We start from the raw sequence: 25,580 nt of genomic DNA on the forward strand, positions 1-25,580 counted from the left end.
CAAGTTAGTGGTCTCTGCTACAATAGGGTCTTAAAAGAAATTTTGGAGGGTAACTAAGAGCAATAGCAACATCCTGTAATGTTTGGGGATCTATGGGACCACTTTGGCTAACAACACACAAAAGAAGTGATCCATTCTTACTACTGGGGCTTTTATATAAAAGCCTGTGGTATCTAGTCTATTTTCCCCGTTATGGGGTAACTCCATATATATGTATATATATATTCCATGAAGTTTCTACAGTATTGGGTTTCCATATAGCTTTTCCAGAGGCTCTTTAGTGTTAGTTTTCCCTCCCTGTATCCCCTCCTCTCCCCTACCCTCCTAACCCCGCCCTATCTAACCCCTTAGTAACTGTATTCTATCTCTGCTCCCATATCTTTCTGGACGTCTGAAGTCTTCACTTGCTTCCTTATTGATCCTGTGACAAGAACTCTGTTCTTGTTGTTGAGTTTGTAGTTTTTCATGTCAGTATTTGTTCTTGCTTCAATGATACTAGAAACTCCTCGAGGGAGTCGCACCTCCTGTAGTCTCCTGAATACTTGGAACTTTGTAGATATACCACAAATACTGTTACTCATACAGCACATAAGCAGTGTTAGACTTGGTCAAAGCTGCTGTCCATTTAGCTGTGCCATGTTAGTAACAACTTTCTAGAAGTATTTCCTTTATAGGGAGGGAAACTGAGGCTCAGAAAGGTTACTCATTCACCAACATCCTACAGTCTAAGCGGTGAAGGCAGGGGTCAAACCTGGATCTGTTCCCTACACTGGGTTATTTTGAGGTTAGAAAAGTATTGCTAGCCGGGCATGGTGGCGCACACCTTTCATCCCAGCACTCAGGAGGCAGAGGCAGGTGGATTTCTGAGTTTGAGGGCAGCCTGGTCTACAGAGTGAGTTCCAGGACAGCCAGGGCTACAGAGAAACCCTGTCTCAAAAAACTAAACAAACAAACAAACAAAACAAAACAAAACAAAGAAAAGTATTGCTTAGCTTGCATATTTGCTTAATTATGGCAGAGGAATAGTTATGTAATGAGAGTTAGTAATTTTTGTCAGGAATAATGAAATCAATTTCAGCTCTGTTAGAGGTCACAGGACATAGAATTTCCCTTACCGTCATCAGTTACTACTGGGCCGACTGACTCACCTTTCGGCTCCTGGTCGGTCTTTTAGTTGTTCATTTGTTTGTATAAGCAAGACATGCCCGGGAACCGCTGCTGAGGTGTGCAAGCTTAGCATTGAGCTAACAGTGTTCCCGGGAAGCCTTATCTCTTCCATCCGCTTTTTCTTTTTCACCCAGTCCCTTTTTATTTTTATTTTTTAATTTGTGCTTTTTGTTTTTTAAGATAGGATTTAAGATAGACTCAGTTGAATCTCAAATTCAGAATCCTCCTGCCTTGGTGTCCAGCTGTGTGACTTGCATATGCCACTAGGCCTGGCCTTAGATCTACTATGTAATTATTTTAACAGGTTAAACTTAGTGTGGTTTCCCTGATACATTCTTCCTTCTTGGGTTTTTACTCACACCCCCCTTTTTTTTCTATACCCGCCCCCTTTTTTTGGTATGTGCATTTTCATTAAAGGAGAACAAAAAACCCAAAAAACCAGGCATGGGTATGGTGATAATCTCAGTCCTCAGAACACAGGCAGGAGAATTCCTTTCTTTTCTTTTAAAATTAGGATTAAACAAAATTAGATAATAATTGTTTCATTTGTATGAGAGCATCTAAAACTAAATGGCCTTTGAAGACACGACTGTCTTCAAAATTACACTTTATAAACAAAGAGCTAGCGTAGCTCAATGAAGCCGGGAATAAACTGGAAACTGGGAGTGAAGCTTGTATGCCTTGGTAAGAAGAAAGGAGACTAGAAAGGTTGTCTGTATGGAGGGCAGAAGGGAAATGCAGAGTGAGCATGCGCTTAAATATAACTGAGAAGCTGGGTGTGGTTGCTCTGCACCCAGGGCCAGAAGCAAGATTTCTGCTAATTCAAGGCCAGCTTGATCTACATAGGAAGTTTCAGGTTGGCCATGGATATATAGAGAAGCAGGCATCCATCTACTCCTGTACACACAAAGGAGCTCAGTTATCAGCAGGAAACAGGAAGTAGGGAGAGGTGTTCTAATAGCCTGTGTTAAAAGACAGAGCAAATAAGTACTTGTTGGCAAGCAGTTATTTGAAGCAATTGAACGGGCCTTTTGTAGCATAAACTTTTTGTCATGAAGTCATTCTACTTGTGTGCGTGTGTGTGTGTGTGTGTGTGTGTGTGTGTGTGTGCGCTGCATGTATATGTGTATGTGTTCATGTGCCTTTGCCCTATATATGTGGAAGTCACAATAGGATGTCTGGTATCCTGCTTTACCACTCCCTATGTCTTATTCTCTTGTAACAGGGTGTCTTATTGAACCTGAAACTAGGCTGACAGCCAGCAAGCCCCAGCAATCCTGTCCGTACCCTACCTCCATCCCCAGCCCCTGAGAAGCTCTGGAGTTACAGGATTGCATGTGGTTGTTGTGTCTGAGTGCTTTTGAGTGCTGGGGATCTTAGCTCGAGACCTCAAGTTTATACAGCAGGTCCTCTTCTTCCCCACTGAGCCAGCTCCCTGGCTGCAGCTTTATTGCACCTTCATGCCAGTGAAAGATCCTGACAGAATGTAAAAGGTCACAGAAGCCCTGAAATTGGCAAAATAGATTTCATTGTTAGTAGAACTAGCTTCACTGATTTAGAAAAATAGAGGCGCACAATGCTCTGGCCGCTTCTCGAACTTGTGTGTCTGCCAATGTTCTGACCAGGTGTGTGCCCATTGCTGCAACTCACTGCCAGGTGTTTGTGATATTGGTTGCTATATTGGTTGCTGGGAAAGAGTCGGGAAATCTCCCCAGCAACCATAGTCGGGGCCAATCCAGAGTGCTGTACCTTCATTTGACTCCTTCCTTGTTTCCCTCCCATACCCATTTCTTGAGGAATCATTTTAGAATAGACATTGTTTAGATCTGGAAATCCCCTACTTCCCTCCTTCTCCTTTCCCCCTTAAGGACCTATAAAAACTGAGACCCCCTTTCCCCTTGAGGTCGACTCCTCTACCCCTGTGTGGGGTACGAGTTGTCCCCAGAGCTCTGGCTTTCCCCGAATAAAGCCTTGTGTGGTTTGCATCAAGCTTGGTCTCTCGTGAGTTCTTGGGGGTCTGCTATTATCCTAAGGCCTGAGCGAGGGGCTCCTCTTGGAGTCTTTCACCAGCTCTTTGAGGCGGGCATTAATAGCCCTGTTTTACACCAGAGGAGCTGGAGACCTAGAAAAGTGAGGTGATTGGCCAAGGTTATATATGATAGCAGACAGTCCAGCAGATGCAAACCTAGATAGGCTTGTTTCTAATGTAGTCTTTTTTTTTTTTTAAGATTTATTTATTTATTATATGTAAGTACACTGTAGCTGTCTTCAGACACCCCAGAAGAGGGCATCAGATCTCATTACGGATGGTTGTGAGCCACCATGTGGTTGCTGAATTTGAACTCAGGACCTCTGGAAGAGCAGACAGTGCTCTTAACCGCTGAGCCATCTCCCCAGCCCCTCTAATGTAGTCTTTTTCAGTCTTCATAGCTTCTCTAACAACTAATCATGTGCCTGACCAAGATGATAATTTTATAATATCCAGTTATTTGGAGGGTACAGGGAAGATGACTCAATCAATAAAATGCCTGCCATGAAGCCCTGGGACTTGAGTTTGGGTCCTCGGGATCTTTGTGGAAGCCCGCTGTGTAGCACATGTCAATAACCCCAGGATGGGTGAGGCACAGAAGCAGATGGCTCTTTAGAGCTCATTGGCTGGACAAGCCAAATTGATGAGCTCCAAGCCCAATGAGAGAGCCCATCTCAAATTAAGATGGACAGTGCTCCAAGAAGACACGTGACATTAACTTCTGACCTCCACATGCATGTGCAGATATGTGCACGCATTCACACACTATACATATTGGCACACACAGCTAAAACACATTCATATATCACATACTAAAGTGCACGCACGCACGCACACACACACACACACACACACGCACATATACCCCACATACACTTTCATAGAAGAAATTAAAATGCTGATTTTGGCCAGTTTTTTTCAGAACAAATGAAAAATCTCTAAAGAGTATTAAAAAGAACCTTGATAGCCACATATATGATTGCTTTTCTTTGGAAATTAAAAACTTCATATGTGTATGTGTGTGTGTGTGTACATATATGTAATGTGTACTAGGTACACATAGGTACACTCGTGAGCCCTGGCATGCATGTACAGGTCCGAGGATGACTTCTGGAAGACAATCCTCTTCTTTCACTGTGTGAGCTCTGGGGATGGAAATCAGCTCATCACACTTGGTGGCAAGCGCCTTTGCCCGCTGAGATGTGTCTCAGACTCTTCTCTGTGAATTCTTTTTGGATGTTGTTAGGTAGGGTTTATCTGTGTGTAGTGTGGCAGTGATGTATATAGACAGTGCCTTGAGTTATAGCAGTTGAAAGCTGTCATAGGCTTGCTGTTTTCCTATAGTTCTTTATCTCTTGCCTAAAAAATCTCTGCTGATGGTAAAGTAACTGTTTTATTGTTGTTGTTGGTGGTGGTGGTTTGTTTTTCAAGACAAGGTTTCTCAGTATAGCTGTGGCTGTCCTGGAACTCATTCTGTATACCAGGCTGGCCTTGAACTCAGAAATCCACCTGCTTCTGCCTCCCAAGTGGTAGGATTAAAGGCGTGCGCCACCATACTGGGCTCCATTTTCTGTCTTCTTACAAGTAAGCTTTTGTAATTTTAATTTTGTTTAATTTGGGGGCAGGGATGCTGGGATCCAACCCAGGGCCTGTATATGTCAGGCAAGTGCTCTACCACTGAGCTACACCTCAGAATCGGTTTATTTGAGTCAGGGTCTCACCATAGCCAAAGTTGGCCTCAAATTGAACACCTCCCAGCTTGCTGGGGTCCCATGTATGTGTTACTGACGCCTGACTACAAAAATCTGGGAGGGTGTTTATGGCAGGACATTTTGCTTTTTTCCCCCCTTATCTTACTGAAATCAGTAAACTCAGATAGGATTACAAGGTCTCATGGTTACAGAAGGGCTCAGTTGGCCTGAGTTCCATCTCCTCAACCTATGTAAAAATGCTGGATGTAGCGATGTGCATCTGCATTATCAGCACTGGGAGGCAGACAGGATGATCCCCGCCCCTGGCCTGTTTACTTGGTGAGGTCCAGGCCAGTGAAGGACCTGTCTCAGGTCGGTTGTCTTCCTGAGGATGATGCCCAAGCGTGTCCCCTGGCCTGCACATGTGTGTACAGGCATACACATTTGCACACATGGAGCTGCACATGCATGACAATATACACACATAAAAATTTTTATTTATAGGTCCAATGGGCTATCACACGGTAGTAGTTACAGCTAATGAAGCAACTGTGGGCAGTTAGAGTATCTCTTGCAACTTCCTATTACATCGTAAGTCTGAGCTTTCTAACCTTTCTACTTTGATAAGGTTTGAGGAAGGCTTAAGTTCTCCGGCCTCTGTTTTAACTGTCAAGCTCTAATGGTACTTTCCAAATATGTGGTTTATTTTCTTATCTACACTAAGGCAGTCGTGCTGTTATTTGTAGAAGTTTTCCCCAATTCTTGTCTTACGGAAGGGACTAATCCAGTTTACAGACGAGCCACTATGCAGATGCTCTTCTAGTGCGCAGGCCTTCATTGGTGTACCTGTGTTATCAGTTTGGAGACTGTCCTGCTCCTGAGTCTCTGCTTGGCCGAATGAGCCTCAGCTACAGCTGCAAGATGTAAGTAAAGCCACAAAGGGGCGCTTTGAGCATCAGGAGCTGTAGCTACCAAGAGAGGCACCTGCGACTTCCGTGCTTACCTCATGTCTAGCTCCTCATGTACCTGTCTCAGTGTTAGGGATTATCTGGGAACCATGTCTGAAAGAAGTCACATAATGTAAGCATCAGGTGGGAAGATATTTTTTATTGATGTTCCCATGTTAGGAAAGCTGCTTGTTTTGTGTCCAGAATGGCTGGAGTTCCCCTGCGTCTCCATGTCCAGGATGACTAAAGCCAGTTGCTTCAGTGTCCCCTTCCTTCTTCTCTTAAACAATCCTGTGCCTGCAGCACGTTGATACAAATTAAGATCATTGGTCTCAGCTGGGCATGGTGGCCCACGCCTTTAATCCCAGCACTCTGGAGGCAGAGGCAGGCGGATTTCTGAGTTCAAGGCCAGCCTGGTCTACAGAGTGAGTTCCAGGACATCCAGGGCTACACAGAGAAACCTTGTCTCGAAACAAAACAAAACAAAACAAAAAACAAAAAAACAACAAAAAATCGTTGGTCTCCATTCAGGAGGCAGAAGCAGGCAAATCTCTGTTGAGTTTGAGGCCAGTCTGGTTTACAGAGTGAGTTTCAGGATGGCATGGGCTACATTGAGAGACCCTGTCCAAAGAATACAAAAACAAAAACAAAAACCTGGTCTTTTTCTGTTGTAAAGTTTGGGATGTGCTGATTGGTATCTTCTTATATCCACGTTGCCCTTCTAGAATATGGCACTAGCTAGACAATTAGAGAAATTTGCATCGGAATTTAAGAACAGAAGTAAACCATGGATTATCATCCTAAATTGAAGAGAAAGCTTGTCATGGGGGCTGAGGCATGGCTCAGCAGTTGTGAGCACTTCTAGAGGGCTTGGGTTCAGTCCTCAGCACCCACATGGTGGTTCACAACCATCTATAACTCCAGTCCCAGAAGATCCAGTGCCCTCCAGAAGAAAGAAAAAGAGAAAAGAGAGCTTATAATTTATTTATTTCCTTGTTTGCTGCTTTTAAGACAGGGTTACACTCTGTAGCTCAGGCTGACCTAAAATTAACTACATTCCCCAGGCTATCCTAGAACACACCATAGCCAATCGAGTACTGGCTTATAGGTCTAAGACTAGAACATTTGTTTATTAAGAATTTTACCATCTCCACCTACCAAGAAAAGTCACTCACTCAACGTGTTGGTTTCCCCTCACATAATACCAGGAGAACTGTAACGAGAGTCAGGTTCTGTAATGCGGGGCTTAAGGTGCTCTTGTTAGGAATGGACTCTTTCCTTTGTTCTGGAGCTCATGTGTCCTTTTTTTTTTTTTTTTTTTTTTGGTTTTTCGAGACAGGGTTTCTCTGTATAGCCCTGGCTGTCCTGGAACTCACTTTGTAGACCAGGCTGGCCTCGAACTCAGAAATCCGCCTGCCTCTGCCTCCCAAGTGCTGGGATTAAAGGCGTGTGCCACCACGCCCGGCTCCATGTGTCCTTTTTAAACTCCTGTTTCTTGCTTGCATGCCTTGGTCTGCCTTTACTGTGTTACAACAGCAACAGTACAGCTGTTCTGCCCCATTGTCTCATGTGAATTGGGTAAAGAATTCAAAACCTCTTATTCTTTTAGAGTTTATTTTACATTTTGTATACTTCCAATCTTATAGTAATGAGCAAGAGTTTCTTTTTTTTTTTTCTTCTTAATTTAAACTCAAGAAATGCATACATTTTTTGAGGGTACAGGGTGTCATATAGCTAAGGCTGCCCTCAGATTCACTGTGTAGTAGAAGATGACCTTGAACTTCTGGTCTCCCAAATGCCAAGGTTCTAGGCTGTATGTCTTTATATCCAGCTTATTATTTTTCTAAGAAAAACTTTAATCCCAGCACTTGAGAAGCAGCGGCAGGTGGGTATCTGAGTTGGAGGTTACAGGACAGCCAGAGCTGCAAAGAGAAACCCTTTCTCAAAAACCCAAAAAGAAAAGAAGAGAAGAGAAGAGAAAGAAAAATTTCTTGCTGAAGGTGATGGCACATGCCTTTAATCCCAGCATTTGGGGAGGCAGAGGCAGGCAGAACTCTGAATTCAAGGCCAGCCTGGTATATACAGAGCAGGTTCCAGGACAGCCAGGTCTACATAGAATTGCCCCACCCCCCCACCAAAACCCAAAAGATCTCATGTCTTCAGACTATACATATGGACGACCTTACATCTCTGATCTTCACCTTCCACCTGCACAGTGCTGAAATTACAGGTGTACACTACCACTCCATTTTATGTTTTGTTTTTGAGATAGGGTCTCACTACATAGCCTGAAACCCACATAAACCTGTCCTTTGCCTCCCAAGTTCTAGGATCAAAAGCCACGCCCTAAAACGTTATCTGTTAACAACTACACATACGCATGCTCGTGAACACTTGTGAGTGAGTGTCGGTTCTCTTTTCCACCCTGTGGATTCTGGAACTTTAACTCCAATGGTCAGGGTAGGCAGCTCGAAAGCACCCTTACCCACTGAACCATCTGGCCAGCCCCACACATATTCTTATTTATAGCCAGTGTTAGTACTGATTTTACCTGCCTGATCTCTGCCCAAGTTTGTGTTAATAGCCTCTGTAAACGATATTTACAAATCCTTTATGGTTATATTTTAAATTAAGTTTTAAAGCATAAGGTGAGTAAAGGCAGTAGAAGTTCTGAGGGTGATGCCTGGTGATGCTTTCCTGTAATCCCAGTACTCAGGAGGTTAAGAGAAGGGGATTGTGAGATCCAGCGTAGAATATAGAAAAAACAAACAACAACAAAACTACCACCAACAACCAAAAGAACCAACCAAATTAAAAGTCAAAGCAAAAAACAATATGTCGCAAAAAAGAAAAGCTGCTTATACGCCGGTGAATACATGCAATGTTTCACATCAGTATAGCTGGTGAGAATGTGGAGAAATTGGAACCCTATGTTACAGTTAGAAAAGTGAAATAGGACAGCCACTTTGGACATAGTCTGGCATAGGACTAGCGTGCTATCTGACAGATTGACTCCTAGGTACTCCAGAAGCAATGGAAGTGAACATCCGTGCAGAGCTACACACCCGTGTTCACAGCGAAATCGTTTCTCAGTAGCCCGACGCAGAACCAGCTTTGCTCCCCAGCTGATGATGGGTAGGCAGCATGATAGACATGACGTGGACTTCTGTGTGGCAGGAAAGAGTCAAAGTGTTGACTTATGCTGCATGTGGATAAGCGTTGACAATACCATTCTCCATGAAAGCAGTCACTTACTAAAATCTCTGTATGTATGATTCAGAATAGGAAAATTAGGGAGACAGAAAGTAGGTTACTGGTTGGGGGCTGGTTATAGGGGGCTGGGGGCAGGGAACTGATTGCCAATGAGTATGGTTTAGTTTTTTGTTTGTTTGTTTTCTCCTAGCAAGGACAAATAGTTTAAAAGTAGATGTGTATAGTAGTATATGGTGTTATTGCAAACCCTGTAAATTGTATCTTAAATTGGATAAATGTCATGGTATATTAATTATATCTCAAACTAATTTTTTAAGATTTATTTATTTATTTATTTTACTTTTTTGTATGGGTACACAGTATCTGTCTTCAGAAACACCAGAAGAGGGCGCCAGATCCCATTATAAATTGTTGAGAGCCACCATGTGGTTGCTGGGAATTGAACTCAGGACCTCTGGAAGAGCAGTCGGTGCTCTTAACCGCTGAGACATCTCTCCAGCACCTCATTAAACTATTTTTTTAAAAAAATAGTGCCAGCCAATAAATAAAGGATTAATAAATATATGGGTAGACTTTTTTCATATCCTAGATCATTGGCCAATGTACATTTAAGTATAAACCCAATATAGACATAGAAAGAAATAATTGTTCTTTGATTTTTGTTGGTTTATTGGGTATTTTGTTTTGTTTTGAATAGGGTCTTGTGTAGCCCAGGCTGCTCCAAACTCCATGTGTAGTTAAGCATGACCTTGATCTTCTAATCCTCCAACTCCAAGTGCTGGGACTGACTGCAGGCAACACCGACAAACACATTCTGTTCTGGTTTCAGATCGGCTCCTGTGAGAGCTGCCACTGCCGAGCTTGCAGGCTTGTAGTGCTCAGTGCTGTCTTTGGTGTGTGCTATGTCAACAGACCGGCCATTTCTTTCTTTGCCACACCTTATCTGCACTAGCTACCTAGTGGCTTTTGAATTCATTAAATGTATTTCACAGGCTTAAACTCTCAGGACAGCCTGATCTACATACATAGCAAGTTTCAAGACAGCCAGAGCTACATAATCAAAGACACTGCCCCACCACCACCACCACCACCACCACCACACACTCACACACACACTTAGTATATTGTTGCAGTACATCTCTAACCCAAATATGCCCTGGCAATGAAAACACAACTAACTCAATATGAATCCATGCTGTGTGCCTAGATTGGGCAGATCTACCACTACACTACCATCGTCCACATCTATGAGACCCCTTAGAACTTGCGGTTTCTCCAGGCCCTGTGCTTCTGCTCCACTTTTCTTCTTCCTCCTCCTCCTCCTCTGCGTCCTCTCCCTCTTCCATTCTCTCTCTCTCTCTCTCTCTCTCTCTCTCTCTCTCTCTCTCTCTCTCTCTCTCTCTCTCTTTCTCCCTGAGACAGGGTTTCTCTGTGTAGCCCTCCTGGAACTCACTCTGTAGACCAGGTTGTCCTTGAAGTCAGAAATCCACCTGCCTCTGCCTCTCAAGTGCTGGGCCACCACTGCCAGGCCCATTTTCTCCTTCTCTTTCTCCCCCTTCCACTCCACCTTCCCTTTATCTGCCCAATCTTCAGCTCTCCTTTATTTTACAGATTAAGGTGGGAAGCAGGCTTACAGGAAATCACCTGAGTGCTGACTCATTCCTCGTTCACAGCCACACTCAGGAGAATGGAATTAACATCAAATATAATTAGCCCCAGGGCTATGCACAACACTTCCCTCTTTCTGTCCAAGTAGAAGACTATTTTATCTCAGATATAGTTGAACATAACTATTATTATTTTGTAATTTATAAAGTACAAGAGAACTAACACCCAGTCCATCATCCTTGTTAATTAAACAGAACCTCTGTCATCCATCCTTACCTAAAAGACTATAGTTCTGCACCTGGCTATGCCTTGGCTTTAGATTGAACGCCATCTGAAAACCATCCTCTCAAATCTGTTCCTCTCAAAGGAAAAAGCCTGGGTTGGCTAGGAGACTACGTTGTTTTTCAACCCCATCAGAAATCCAATAACAACCGATAGTAACTGAAAATATATAGTGAATATATAGTGAAAATAAATATAACACAGCTTCCAAAACTTAGCCAACTTTTAGAGACCGCTGAGCACTTGGACAGTCCCTTCCTGCAACAGTGTATTTCACTCAGCCTGAGCTTCAGGGCACCCACCTATGGGGATGTGTCCCTGGGTCGCTAACTAGTGTATATCTGCTGGGTGAGAACAAGGAAACTCAGTGTCCTAGATCTCTTTCTCTAAGTAGAAAACATGGACCAGAAGGATAATCTTTGGATGAGGATTGTATGACATATCCAGAGAGTCACCTTTCTAATACACCTGTCTCAGGCATACCTTTTCCAGTCTGGAGTTTTAAGGACTTTCCAGGTACTGTGAACATAATATCAGAACAGGAAAGGGGAGTTTGTAAGTTATGTAATCTAATATTAATTTTTCAGAGACACATTTTGCTGTCTCTGTTTGTTATTACTACTGAGATGAATACATTTTGCTACTAAACACAACACCAAAACGATAATTAACAGTCTAATGGAAATTTGTTCCCTGCTGATTATTAATGGAACTTTTTTTTTTTTTTTTTTGAGACAAGCTGACCTGGACCTCATTGTCTGGTCCTCGAGTGGCCTTAGACTCTTACTAATCTTCTGATTTAACCTCTCAAGTAATAATTTGTCAGATATGACCTCTTAGAAAAACTTATTTGTGTTAGCAATTTAATACATTTGCCTTGTTTCATTTGATTTATTTAGCTTTATATGGACACAAACAAACAAAACAAATTATATTGTGTAGAAACTTTGAATTTTCCTTGATATTTTTACTTTTATTTGTAAAAATTAGTATTTCTATTCCAACCAATATTTAGTTGTTTTTGTTACAAAATGGAAGTTTACTTATTTGTTTAAGGACTTGGGTTTTTTTTTTCTTTTCTGTTTAGCTAGCGATAACAACATTTACCTTTTTTGTTTGTTTTGTCTTGTTTTGTTTTGTCTTATTTTGGATACTTGGCTTTCCAAGACAGGGTTTCTCTGTGTAGCTCTGGCTCTCCCAGGACTTCCTCTGTAGACCAGGCTGGCTTCGAACTCAAGAGATACACCTGCCTCTGCCTCTCCAGTACAGGGATTAAAGATTTTGTGCCACCACCACCTAGCTGGATTTGTTTATTTTTACTTTGCTTTGGTGTTTTGCATGCATGTGTATCTATATAAGGGTGCCAGATTCCCCTGAGACTGGTGTTACAGACAGTTGTGAGTGCTAGGGACTGAACCTAGGTCCTCTGGAAGAAAAGCCATTGCTCTTAACCACTGGGCTGTCTCTCCAGCCCCAGAAATTTTACTTTATTTTATTATTTTATGTGTATGGAGTTTTGCCTGAATGCACCACTGTGTGCCTGATGCCCAAGGGAGTGAGAAGAGGGCATTGAGTCACCTGGAGTAGGAGTTATAGATGGTCATGAGGTATAGGTGGGAGCTGTAAATTGTATCTGAGTCCCCTGTGAGAGCAGCCTGTGCTCTCAACCTCTGATTCATCTCTTCCGCCTTCTATGATCCATTTTAAAATCATTCTGTACACAATGTTAAATAGGGAGTAAGGACAGTTTTCCCACATTCAATTTATTTTGAGGTGAGAAAGGAATAAAAGAGGATGGGGTTGGGGGCAAGGTGGGTGAAGAGATGGCTCAGTGGTTAAGAGCACTAGCTGCTCTTCCAGAGGACCTGGGTTCAATTCCCAGCAACCGCATGGCAACTCGTAACTCCAGTTTTAGGGGATGTGACACCTTCACACAGACAAAAATGCAGATAAAACAGGAATACACATAAAATTTTAAAAGGAAGGATGATAAGAGGAAGAAAAAATATATACATACACATATGCACATACATATAAATATATCTGAGATTGTGAAAGAATAAACTCACTTAAAAATTATTTTGACTTTTGTTCCTTTTTATTTCATTTCCTTCTATATTGTGTTCTTCTATAGTATCTTAGTCTTTTGACTGATAACCAAGCATAAATTTTCTGCTAGCTTTGTTAACTTTTTATTAGCATGAAAAAAAATAGGTTTGAACTTTCATACATGTGTGTCATTGTATCTGATCTTATTCATCCACCTCCTATCCTGTACCCCCTCACCTTCCTCTCCCAAAGTAGCTTTCCTGCCACAAATATTCCACTGTACTCTCTTGTCCCTTTCCCTATCCCCCCACCCCACCCCCATAGTTCTCTCCTCCTCTTTTCCTTTCCTAACTCCCCAGTGCTGGGATTTCAGGGATGAGGTATCACTACCATGCCAGCTGCTTTTGGGGGGAGGGGGGTGTTACCATAGCATTTTTAAACATATGGATTTGGGGGTTTTTTTGGTTTGGTTTGGTTTGGTTTTTCTCCAAGACAGGGTTTCTCTGTGTAATAGCCCTGGCTGTTCTGGAACTCACTTTGTAGACCAGGCTGGCCTCAAACTCACAGAGACCCAGCTGCCTCTGCCTCCCAAGTACTGGGATTTAAAGGCAGCACAGGTCAGCCTAGAGCACATAGTGAGTTTGAAACCAGCCTGGGCTGTATAGAAAGACCTTGTTTCAAAAAACAAAATTCAAGGAAAAAGAATTTTTTTTTTTTTAGTCAGTCTCACGGTATAACCCTAGCTGGCTCGAAACGTCCACGTGTAGCCCAGGCTGGACTCAAACTCACAGAACTAACTGTATCTACCTTCAGAATGCTTGAGTTAAGGGTATGTGCCACCAAAAAATTATAAATAAATAAAAATAAAAAGGATAGATCCTTGTTCTTTCACCACAGTTGCCAGGTAACTGTGTTCCTTTCTCTTGGCTTATAGAACAGGACTTAAAATTTCAGTATGTATGTGTGTAGGGAAGTGGGGTTTCTATGGGAAGAATATTTTCAGTTATCAAAATAATACTAAATTACCTCAGCATGCTTACAGTGAGGTCCTGGTCTAGTTCTCTGGTGTAGTTCTTTTGAGATGTATGTGTTCTGAGGCAGGGTCGCCTCTGTCTCGGGCTGACCTAAGTTCCCTGTGTAACTGAGAATGGACTTGAACTTGCTTGGCTCCTCCTGCCTTCACTTCTCAGGGTGGAATGGCAGACCTACTTTATAGAGGGCAGGGATCAAACCCAAGCGTTTTCAGGCAGAATAGACAAGTGCTGATCTACATCCTCAGCCCCTAACTCTCAGGTGGAGTAGATGAGGGCTGACCTGCATCCCCGGCCCCTAACTCTCAGGTAGAGTAGATGAGGGCTGACCTACATCCCCGGCCCCTAACTCCCGCTAATGTCCCCTCTGACTTTGTCTTTTTAGGAACTAAAGAGATTTGAGAGCTTTGTGAACTCCTGTCCTCCTTTTGATATCGTCATTGATGGCCTCAATGTTGCAAAAATGTTTTCTAAGGGTCGTGAATCTCAAAATGTAAGTATGTTTTATTTTGTCTTTCCCTCTGTAGAAATAATTCTTGTGAAGAACCTGCTGCCTTTTGTGTACAGCCTCAGCTCTCTCCTCTCCTGACCTCTCCTTTTGTGTACAGCCTCGGCTCTCTCCTCTCCTGACCTCTCCTTTTGTGTACAGCCTCGGCTCTCTCCTCTCCTGACCTCTCCTTTTGTGTACAACCTCGGCTCTCTCCTCTCCTGACCTCTCCTTTTGTGTACAGCCTCGGCTCTCTCCTCTCCTGACCTCTCCTTTTGTGTACAGCCTCGGCTCTCTCCTCTCCTGACCTCTCCTTTTGTGTACAGCCTCGGCTCTCTCCTCTCCTGACCTCTCCTTTCTTCTTGGAGTCACTGTTTAGCTCTGGATCACAGCTGTCTAATTTGAAAATGAATACAGCAGATATAATACTGAGAAACGAGGTAGTCACTATTCCATGTTTTCCTATACATGGTAGATTCACAGATTAACCTGTGCAGTTGTTTTCTCTCTGGGTGATCCTTGGTTTTTTATCAACTCGTAGCAGGTTCACAGAAAGCTACCAGGATTTTTCATTCCTTTTTCATTCACTCTTTTTCTCCTGTTCTTTTTGAGGCAGTCTCTCTGTGTAGACCCACACTGGCCTGAACTCACAGAGACCCTTCTGCCTCTGCCTCCCAAGTGGTCCCCTCTGTGACCATGGTTTTTTCACAGCATCAAAGCGATTAGGAAATTAAAGTTAAATGTGCACAATAAATCCCTCAAAAACAACCAGAATTAAAGATTAGATTATAGAGAGTGCCTGGATTTCAGCTTGTGGCTCGTTCAGCTTGGTGCCGTGCTGCAGTTGGACACCCTGTCTAACAGATGTTGCCAACATAAGCAAAGCCTTTTCTCTGAGGTGCAGCTCCCTCAGCTCGGCCATTTATGCTTTCTTTATTTGCAAAAGTCATGAGGGGATTTGTGTTCTGTTGTTGTCTTTTTTGGTTGGTTGGTTGGTTTTGTTTGTTTAGTATGTGCCTGTGTCTGGCCTTGAACTCCTGAGCTTCCTGCCATGAGAGGAGTTTGAAAGTATCTTTGTCTCTTGACAAAGGCAAGGCAGAAAATGATGAATGCAGTTCTGAGCCATCAGGCTTGGAAGAGTTCAACTTTTGATGGACTCATTTGGGAAAGTCCCCATCTAATCTGTAAAATAAGTTGAGTGTTCATTTAACTTTTATTTGGTTTTCAGCTTTCCACAAAGCCCTAAAAATTAGTTTGCCAGATACCAGCTAAATTGGACTGAGTTTTGGGGGGGAAGTAGGATATCAAGGCTGGGTGGTGGGTATGTCCACTAGCCTGTCAGAAGGAAATCTGTAGATGAGTGATTCTGTCACACTTTTGGAGAAGGAGACAGAGAACAGACAGCCGCCCAGTCTCCCGAAAATCCTCAGGGCACATCCTGGGTCGTCAGAAATGGTTTCCTAGTTTCTCTAATCAGCCTGTAAATGGCATCTTAGTTTTGAAATTAAGGATAGATCTCCTGGCTGGAGATGAAGCTCACTTGGTAACACAGCCCCCCAAGAATGCACAAAGTCTGGGATCCCATTCCCAGGACCCCATGAACCAGATGCGGTGGCACACACCTGTAGTCCTAACACTTAAGAAGTGCGGGCAAAGGAGCAGAAGTTCAAAGCCATCCTTGGCTGTCTTCCAGTCTGTACAAAGGGAATAGATAGATAGTTCCTATCTCCACAAAGTGTCATGAAGATTGAAGGACTCTGTGTGCAAGCCTCCGTGCACGAACTTCACAAGTGTAGCTACGGTCCAAATGGAACGATAATTCTTGTTTGTCTGTAGGCCTTTCTCTGGTAGCTTAAGTTTTTTCCTGTCACTCATGACAATGAAAAATGCTAAATTCTAGGCCAGGCATGGTAGGTAGTGTATGTCTTTAATGTCAGCATTCAGGAAGCAGAGACAGGTGGATCTCTGAATTTGAGGCCAGCCTGGTCTGCTATATAGAGATCTCCTGTCTTAAAAAGAAAGAAAAAAAAAAAGAAAAGAAAGAAAGGAAATCCTAAATTCTATCTTAATATTAGACTCAGTCTAGGCCAGATAGTCAAATAATAGCTGATTAAGAATTTCAGTCAGTAGGAAGAACAACAATATCAACCAACCAGACCCCCCCAGAGCTCCCAGGGACTAAACCACCAACCATAGAGTACACATGGAGGGATCCATGGCTCCAGCTGCATTTGTAGCAGAGGATGGCCTAGTCTGGCCATCAGTTGGGAGAGAGACCCTTGGTCCTGTGGAGGCTTTATGCCCCAGTGTGGGGGAATGCTAGGGCAAGGAGGTGGGAATGGATGGGTGGGTTGGGGAGCACCCTCATAGAAGTAGGGGGAAGAGGGTGGGATAGGGGGTTTCCGGAGAGGAAACCAGGAAAGGGGATAACTTTGAAATGTAAATAAAGAAAATATCCAAGAAAAGAAAAGAGAGAGAGCTATTTGCATCATTCTGTCCTCAGTTGATAGAATCTTTCTCACTCTGCAAGTAGTCTAAACATTAAAGTTGTAGTTTGCTGTGTAAAAAAGGAAGAAAGAAAAAAAAAAGAATTGCAGTCAGTACCAGACCCTGAAGCAGACCAGTGACTCATTGTGATGAACATTTGCAAGCAAAGATGTGCGGACCAAAGGGTGCCCCGTGGGACACACTGAGATACACTGCAGCTTCCACGATTTTTACACAACTTTTACACGATTTTTTGTTTTCTTTTGTTTTTCATTTACTTTTATTTTTTTATTTTATTGGGATGGGGGGTTGAGAGGACAGAGGGCAGAAACAAAGGGATGGGGAGAGGAGTGGGGTTGGGGTTTATAATGTGAACTTCACAAGGAATCAATACAAAGTTAAAAAATAAAGAGATTTTAAAAACAAAAACAACAAAAATCATTTATCACTACACACATCGTGAACATGGAATATTAGCTGTTATTGCTATTGCTTTTGTTATCGTTCAGCTGTAGCTCCTGTTTTCATCAGTATAGATTAGTTATGGCAATTGTGTCTTCTGTATCCCGTTCACCACTGAATTCCCTTTTGTGCGACCACATCAGGGTCAGGTCAGATGGATAATTGTTTGTAGAAAAAAAAAAAGAAGTGAAGTCAGTACAATTAAAAACACATGATAAAATAAAATAGTGTGAAGAAACTATGTTTTGGAGTTGGGGCCATTGCTCAGTGGACAGAATTTACCTAGCATGCATGAGGCCTGGATTTCTATCTCAGCTCCACAGAAGAAAACTCAGACAGACATAGCTTAAGTTAGTGTGCTAGTGTGTGCCTGTAAACCCAGATTTCAGGAGGCAGAGGCAGGATGATCTCGAGTTGGAGGCCAGCCTCGCCTCCATAGTTCCGAGACACCCTGAGTTACGGACTGATACCCTATAGTCAAGCATGTTAGGATTGTCTCCCTTCTTGGCTACTTTTTGTTTTGTTTTATGGACTAGAGTCCCAAGTAGCCTGGGCTGGCCTTGAACTCACTAGGTAACCAACAGTGACCTTGAACTTCTGACTATCTGCCTCTACCTCCATACTTTTCTGTCACTAGTTCATCACGTATCTGATATGCTCGATAAGGTGGATATTGAGGAAGGACCTGGCATTCATTACTTAGGGAGCTTCACTGCGATCACATAGCTTGAACTTGGAGCTCACATCTTTAAGGGTAATAGAAATTAAGGAACTAAGAGAACAAGCTTCGGGGCCGGAAAGATGGTTCAGTAGTTAAGAGCATATATCCCGCTTTTGCAAGGGACCCAAGTTCTGTTTCTAACACCCACATCAGGTGGCTCTCAACTGCCTGTTAAAAATAAAATAGTGGAGCCAGGAGGTGGTGACACATGCCTTCAATCTAGCACTTGGGAGGCAGAAGCAAGGAGATCTCTAAATTTGAGGCTGGCCTGGTCTTCAGAGCGAGTTCAGTACCCTCCTTCCAAATCTTAGCTTTCTCTAATCTCAGCACTCAGAAGGCTGAGGCAGGAGGGTTGCAGGTTGGTGGACAGACTGGACTCCACAGTGAGTTCTACAGTAGCCTGGGCTACATAGGAAGACTTGATCCAGAAGGGGGAAAGGGAGTGGAGAGATGGCTCTGTGGTCAGGAGCACTTGCTGCTTTTGCAAAGGACCTGAGTTTGGTTCCAAGCACCCACGTGGCAGGTCACAACTATTTAACTCCAGTTGCAGAGGATCTGATGCCCTCCTCTGGCCCCCAGTGGCAGTGAGCACTCATGTAGGGCACATGCACACATACAGGTGAATACTCCTGCATGTTTTTAAAAGAAAGAGGCACTAGGTTACTGTAGAACTCACTATGTAGTCCAGTCTGTCCACCAACCTGCAATCCTCCTGCCTCAGCCTCCTGAGTGCTGAGATTAGAGAAAGTTAAGATTTGGAAGGAAGGTACTGAACTCGCTCTGTAGACCAGGCCAGCCTCAAATTTAGAGATCTCCTTGCTTCTGCATCCCAAGTGCGAGTATACCCACCTAAGGGTATGTTTGTGCGCCATGGATATTCAGGTGCCTATGGAGACCTGAAGTGGAGTTGTGGGTAGTTAAAAGCTACTTGGCCTGGGTTCTGGGAACTGAATCAGATCCTTTACAAACTATCTCTCTAGTCCCTAAATAAGCTATTTCTTTCTTTCTTTCTTTCTTTCTTTCTTTTTTTTTTTTTTTTTTTTTTTTTTTTGGTTTTTCGAGACAGGGTTTCTCTGTATAGCCCTGGCTGTCCTGGAACTCACTTTGTAGACCAGGCTGGCCTCGAACTCAGAAATCCCCCTGCCTCTGCCTCCCGAGTGCTGGAATTACAGGCGTGCGCCACCACGCCCGGCAATAAGCTATTTCTTGAAGTATGCTTTCTTGTAGTGTTTGGCACATAATCCAATTTAAAAGCAAGGGAATAAAGCAACCCAAAGCATGGCTGTGCAGCGTGCAGAGACAGAAGCATGGTAGTTTGTGCTCTTGTGGTTCTTGGTTTTAGAATCTGTTTAGTATCTTACTTAGGATAGCTGATGGCCATTACTTTCTTATTTTAGCAGTCTTCATGAGGTTGTCTTTATTGTACTGGTGCTCAGAGTCTAAACTTGAGTCATCAAGTAAATAGTCATCTTCTCTGTAAAGGAAATATGACTTAAAGGGGCTGGGTGGCGATGGCTGGGGAGAGTGTGGTGCAAACACGAGGACCTGAGTTCAGATCCCCGTACTCACATATGAGCCAGACATAACAGTGCATGCCTGTAACCCCAGCATGAGGGTCGGGGCAGGCAGGTGGCAGATCCCGGGGCTTGCTGGATAGCCTGTCTAGCTAAAATAGGGAGCTCTGGATTTAGTGAGAGGTTCTGTCTCAAAGAATAGAGATGTGATTGAGGAAAGCATCCCATATCAACCTCTGGCCTCCATGTATACCTGCCAGGCAAGCACACCCTCACACTTACATGCATATATCACATGCACACACCACACACATATGTATACACATACAAATACATGAGCATACAGACATGCTTGTACATACTTCTCACATATATACATGTATACACAGAATTCATTCACATATGTGTTCTCACATATGCATACAACACACATGCATATACACACATCCTTATACATGCACATGCCACACATACATGGATATACATACACACATGCACATCCTCATATGCATACATACATACTCTATACACACACCCTTACATATGGATACACCATGCACATGCATACACCGCATACACAGTGCGTACACACATGCACACACATACCACATGCACACACATGTATTTGGACAAGAATACACATATACATGCACACACACCTATACATGTGCATAACACATGTATACATATACACATGAACACACATATATATATATACTATACACATGCATACACATATACACATACATAAATAATAAGCAAGGAAGAAAGACTGTGAAAAGCCTGGTGTGGTAGCACACCTCTGATCTCAGCACTTTGACAAGAAGTTGGTGAATTCAAGGACAGCTTGAACTGCATAAAACAAATTAGACTCAAAAACCAAAATAAGATCACTCTATTTTGAGAAGCCACACCTACATCCTTGGGTATATGGTATTTTTCTCTTTCTCTCTCTCCCTATTTATATATTTATTCATTTTATTTCCCATCACAGCCCCCCCCTCCTTTCCTCCCAGTCTCACCCTCACAAATCCCTCCCCCACTATCCCCTCTCCTTCTCGGAGAAGGGAAAGCCCCCTTGGGTACCACCCTGCCCTTCGACATCCAGTGCAGCAGGATTAAGCACATCCTGTCCCACTGAGGCCCCCCCAGCCTGTACAGTTAGGGGAAGGGGCTCCAGTGGCAGGCCACAGGGTCAAAGAAATCTTGTAATAAACTTCAACTCTCCAAAAAAAAAAAAAGAAAGAAAGAAAAAAGCCAGAGGCAAAAAAAAAAAAAAAAAATTGTATGGAGATTCTATTCTAGAAAAACAAAACCCAATTCTATTAGTGAAGATAAGTTAGGATAGACTAACTTAAAAAAAAAAAAGCTACTCATTTAAGCTATCTCTCTTATTATTATCATCATTTCAGAACTAGAGAAACTGGAATATTAACAGTGAGACGACATGGGAGAGAAGTCGTGAAGGCTGTTTGCTTATAACATTTCTGCTCTGATGTCTCTTGTGAAGTTGATTATTAGCATGTACGTGTATGTACGTGTGTGTGTGTGTGTGCGCGCGCTGAATATGTGCATGTGAACATGTTGTGGTGCCCATGGAGAGGTCAAAGGACAACTGTGTTGTCACTCTGGAGTCTACCTGGGTTATGGTTATGCAGCTGAACTAAAGTTGACATAGTTTGGCAGCAAGTGCTTTCTCCCACTAAGCCCCTCTGCTGTGTTTTATCAGCAGCTAAAGTAGATACGTAGATTGCCCAGTCCCGTGATGTCAGCAGGGCAAGGAAGGCAGTTGTACTGGCTGGTTTTGTGTGTCAACTTGACACAGCTGGAGTTATCACAGAGAAAGGAGCTTCAGTTGGGGAAATGCCTCCATGAGATCCAGCTGTAAGTCATTTTCTCAATTAGTGATCAAGGGGGAAAGGCCCCTTGTGAGTAGAGAGGAGGCTGAGCCAGTAAGGAACATCCCTCCATGGCCTCTGCATCAGCTCCTGCTTCCTGCCCTGCTTGAGTTCCATCCCTGACTTCCCTTGGTGATGAACAGCAGTATGGAGGTGTAAGCCGAATAAACCCTTTCCTCCCCAACTTGTTTCTTGGTCATGCTGTTTGTGCAGGAATAGAAACCTTGACTAAGACAGCAGTCTTACTATGTGCTCAGCAGAATAAGAGTGTGTCTGACTAGCTTCTGGCTGCCAGGCTGAGAACACTGATGTTACAATAGTCAAGCGAGAAATGAGTTTTAAAGTAGCCATAACGTAGCAGTGTAGACTGTCCGCTTACATTCTGCTTCCCCCCCCCAGCCCCCCCAACCCAAAGTCTAGGTCCTTCCTTGCAGTTGTCTGTGATACTCTTGTTGATTCTTCTTAGAATAACAGGGGAGGGAATTCTAAGTCTCTCTGACTCATTCTTGACTTATGTTTTCACAACTTTGATTTGTAAGAAATGAGTTTTTCTTCATAGTCACCAAGGGTTCATTAATGCCTAGTGCCGTGAGGCTGCTTTGCAGAGACAGGAGCAACATGCAGCCTTTCACTCGAGAAACAGAAGAAGAGATGGAAAGGTTCCTACGCCACAGCTTCTCCCATGATCCTCTGTGCCCCACTCACCGCGCAGCATCCGTCCTAATGCTTTTGCTCCCCGCTCCTGCAGCCTGAACGTTGGATGGCCCATGTTCCTAAGCCTCTCTAATAGAGGGCATGGGGGTGGGGGTGGGGTGCACCATTTTAGTTAATCTCACTAGCTGTTCCCAACTCTGCATCCTATTTCTGCAACAAACGGAGAATTGGTTAAAATGGCTTCAGCAGAATGGAAATTTATAATGTAATTCAAAAGAATTATGGGCAGACATCAGCACTAAATGCTTTCATGCCTGCAGCTTGCTTGCGACCGTGAATGGAAAGCCATTTGAGTGGAAATGCTGCAGAATTCATTCTGATTGCCATCTTTTAGTTGCTTTTACTACAGTGAGGGAAAAATGGAGGCAAGGTATTAGCCATTAAAGGTCATTTGCTAGAGCGTTTACTTGGCAGTGACTTCTCATATTTTTTTTCTTCCACACAAGTTATTTTATTTCTCTCTATTGATTTACATAAGCTTTTGTTAATGTTTCAGAGCCATGAAGCAGCTAAGGTCCAGTAAGCTGTGCTCATGGCTCACGGGACCTCGGCCCCCTCTCTCCAAGCTGTGGTAATGCGGAATTGTCACCGACTGAGCTCGAAACCGGTTCAGTGCTGGGAATAGAGTGAGGAAGCTCAGCTCCTGGCACGTTCACAACAGCAAATGTTAAATGCCAAAGCGGGCTTTGAAACACTCTGTGGTGTAACCGTTTCTCCTGCTTCACCACTGTCCCGTGAACCGAGGCTTTCCTGAGAGCCTGCCTTGTTTCTCCATCCCCAGACTTCAAGGAGCATATCGCTCTGTGTCAGGGACTTCCTTTTCCTTTGTTTGGAGAACTGTTTCAGTACTTTTTTTCTTTTTCTATATTGGAATCTAGAGTTGAAAATTGTTGTTTCTGGTTTGGTTTGAAATTTTATGCGTTACAGAGGACTGGAATGATAGGTCACTGGACATGAGAGCTGATTTTTTTTTTTTTAATTTTGATCAGCAGTTTAGCAGTAGATGTTTCTTCCTGTTAGAATCTGAAAGGTAGTTGACTTTTCTGTAATGAGTGTGGGTGTTTTGCCTGTGTGTATATCTGCACACCACGTTTGTGGGAGACCAGAAGGTTTCAGATCCCCTGGAACTGGAGAGGGTTGTTACTCATGCTGGGCATTAGGGATTGAACCTGAGTCCTCTGGAAGAGCAGCCGTTTCAGCTGATGGTCTCCAGTTCCCTGACAATATTTTATCTCTTCATTACAATTCATTCATTCATTGGGTTTTTTGGTGGCATTTGTTTGTTTTTGAGACTGGTTCTCACTATGTCGCTCTGGCTGTCCTGGAACTCACTGTAGACCAAGCTGGCCTTGAACTCACAGAGATCCGCCTGCCTCTGCTTCCCAGGTGCCAGGACTAAAGCTGTGTGTCATCACACACGACTCTTTTCTTTTCCATCGTCCTGCCTGGTTTCCCTGGCAAAAATGTAAAGGACAGCAGCTATCAGTTATTTCTAAGTTAACCCTAATCCGCAAAGTTTGTCTGACTCGCTCAGAATGAACCATTTTTTTATTAACATTTCTGATTTCAAGATTCAGAGCCATGTGGTAGACGGAATGAACTGACTCCCAGGAGCTGTTCCCTGGCCTGCACACACACACACAAATGCACACACATGGCACACACACGCACTAAATGAATAAATGTATTTTAAAAGAGTGGCTGGAGAGATGGATCAGCAGTTAGGAACTCTTGCTATTCTTGCAGAGGACCCAGGTTCAGTTTCTAGCACCGACATAGTGGCTCACAGCTATCTGTAACTCCAGTTCTAGGGGACCCAGTGCACTTTACTGACCTCCATAAGCACCAGGCATGCACATGGTGCACATACATACATTCTGACAAAACACTCACATATAAAGTAAAATGAATAATTCTCATAAAAACAATAAAAAGATTTAACTTTAAATTGTGTGTGATGGCACTTACCAAGTAATTCTAGAATTTGAAAGACAATTGGATCAAGAGTGTGTGTGTGTGTGTGTGTGTGTGTGTAGTCATCCTGAGGAATGACTTATGAGATTGTCCTCTGTCCTCTACACACATGCATGTACCCAAGTGTGTAAATATAGTCATCCTCTGATATCCTAGACAGCAGATTCACACATGCTGAAGACCTTTACGTAAAGTAGTAGGGGTTAGAGAGATGGCTCAGTGATTTAGAGCTCTGGCTGCTCACCCAGAGGACCCAGATTCAATTCCCAGCACACACATCTGTAACTCTAGTCTCAGGGAATCTACTTTCCTCTTGTGGCCCCCACAGACAATGGGCACACATGTGGTACACAGACATACATGTAGGTAAAACACCCATACACATAAAAATGAGTAAGCAAAATAAAGTGGCATAGTGTTTCCATAGGCCCTATCAGCACCCAGCTATACTCTCAAACTGGACTGCTAGCTTATTATAATCCCTAATACACTTAAATTATAGTCCAGGGAATAATGACAAAAAGAAGAGTCTGTGTACACTTCCACATCACAATCCATCACTGAAGGAAGTCAGGACAGACACTCAAGCAGGGCAGGAACCTGGCAGCAGGAGCTGAAGCAGAGGCCATGGAGAGGCACTGCTTACTGTCTTGCTCCCCATGGCTTGTTCAACCTGCTTTCTTACAGAACCTAGATCTTAGCAGCCCAGGGATGGCACCACCCACAATGGGCTGGGCCCTTCGCCATCAATCACTGGTTAAGAAAATGCTCTGTAGGCTTGCCTACAGCCAGATCTTGTGTTTTCTCAGTCAAGGTTCCCTCCTCTCAAAACCGTAGCTTCTGTTAAAACTGGCCAGCAGAGATGCCTTGTTTGTTTGTAGTGTTGGTGAATCAAAAAAACTGAGGCCTAGGTAGATGCTTTATAATCCAGCTACACATTGCCAGCAAGAGTGATTTAATCTATAAGCCCATTGCATGCTGGGAAAATAAAGCTAATCCAGACGCCTTATGTTTACAGTAGTTAGCACCTGGGACTGGAAAGATGACTCAGTGGGTAGAGCGTTTGCTGCGTTTGCAGAAGGCCCAGGTTCAGTTCCTAGCACCCACACATCATGGTGCCTCACAGCCATCTGTATCTCCGGTTCCAAGAGATCTGATACCTTCTTCTGGCCTTAGGTGCCAGGCACTCATGTGGTGAGCATGCACACATGCAGGCAAGAAAACCCTCATGCGCATTAAATAAATACATCTAAAGTTTTAAAAAGTTGCAGTTGGGTGTGGTAGCAAGAGACTAAGGTCGGAGGGT

General features: G+C 43.4%; 1 protein-coding gene across 1 annotated transcript in view; it reads left to right on the forward strand.

Moving 5' to 3' along the window:
* Prorp (protein only RNase P catalytic subunit) overlaps window positions 1–25,580 on the forward strand; it is a 98,158-nt gene that overhangs the window by 20,934 nt on the left and 51,644 nt on the right. The window contains exon 4 of the mRNA XM_021178794.3: window positions 14,403–14,510. Coding sequence (XP_021034453.1) covers window positions 14,403–14,510 — 108 coding nt within the window. The remainder of the gene's footprint in view (window positions 1–14,402; window positions 14,511–25,580) is intronic.

The sequence above is a fragment of the Mus caroli genome, unplaced genomic scaffold, assembly GCF_978045245.1.
Source record: "Mus caroli unplaced genomic scaffold, Mus_caroli_1 scaffold_14, whole genome shotgun sequence".
NCBI classification, from domain to species: domain Eukaryota; kingdom Metazoa; phylum Chordata; class Mammalia; order Rodentia; family Muridae; genus Mus; species Mus caroli.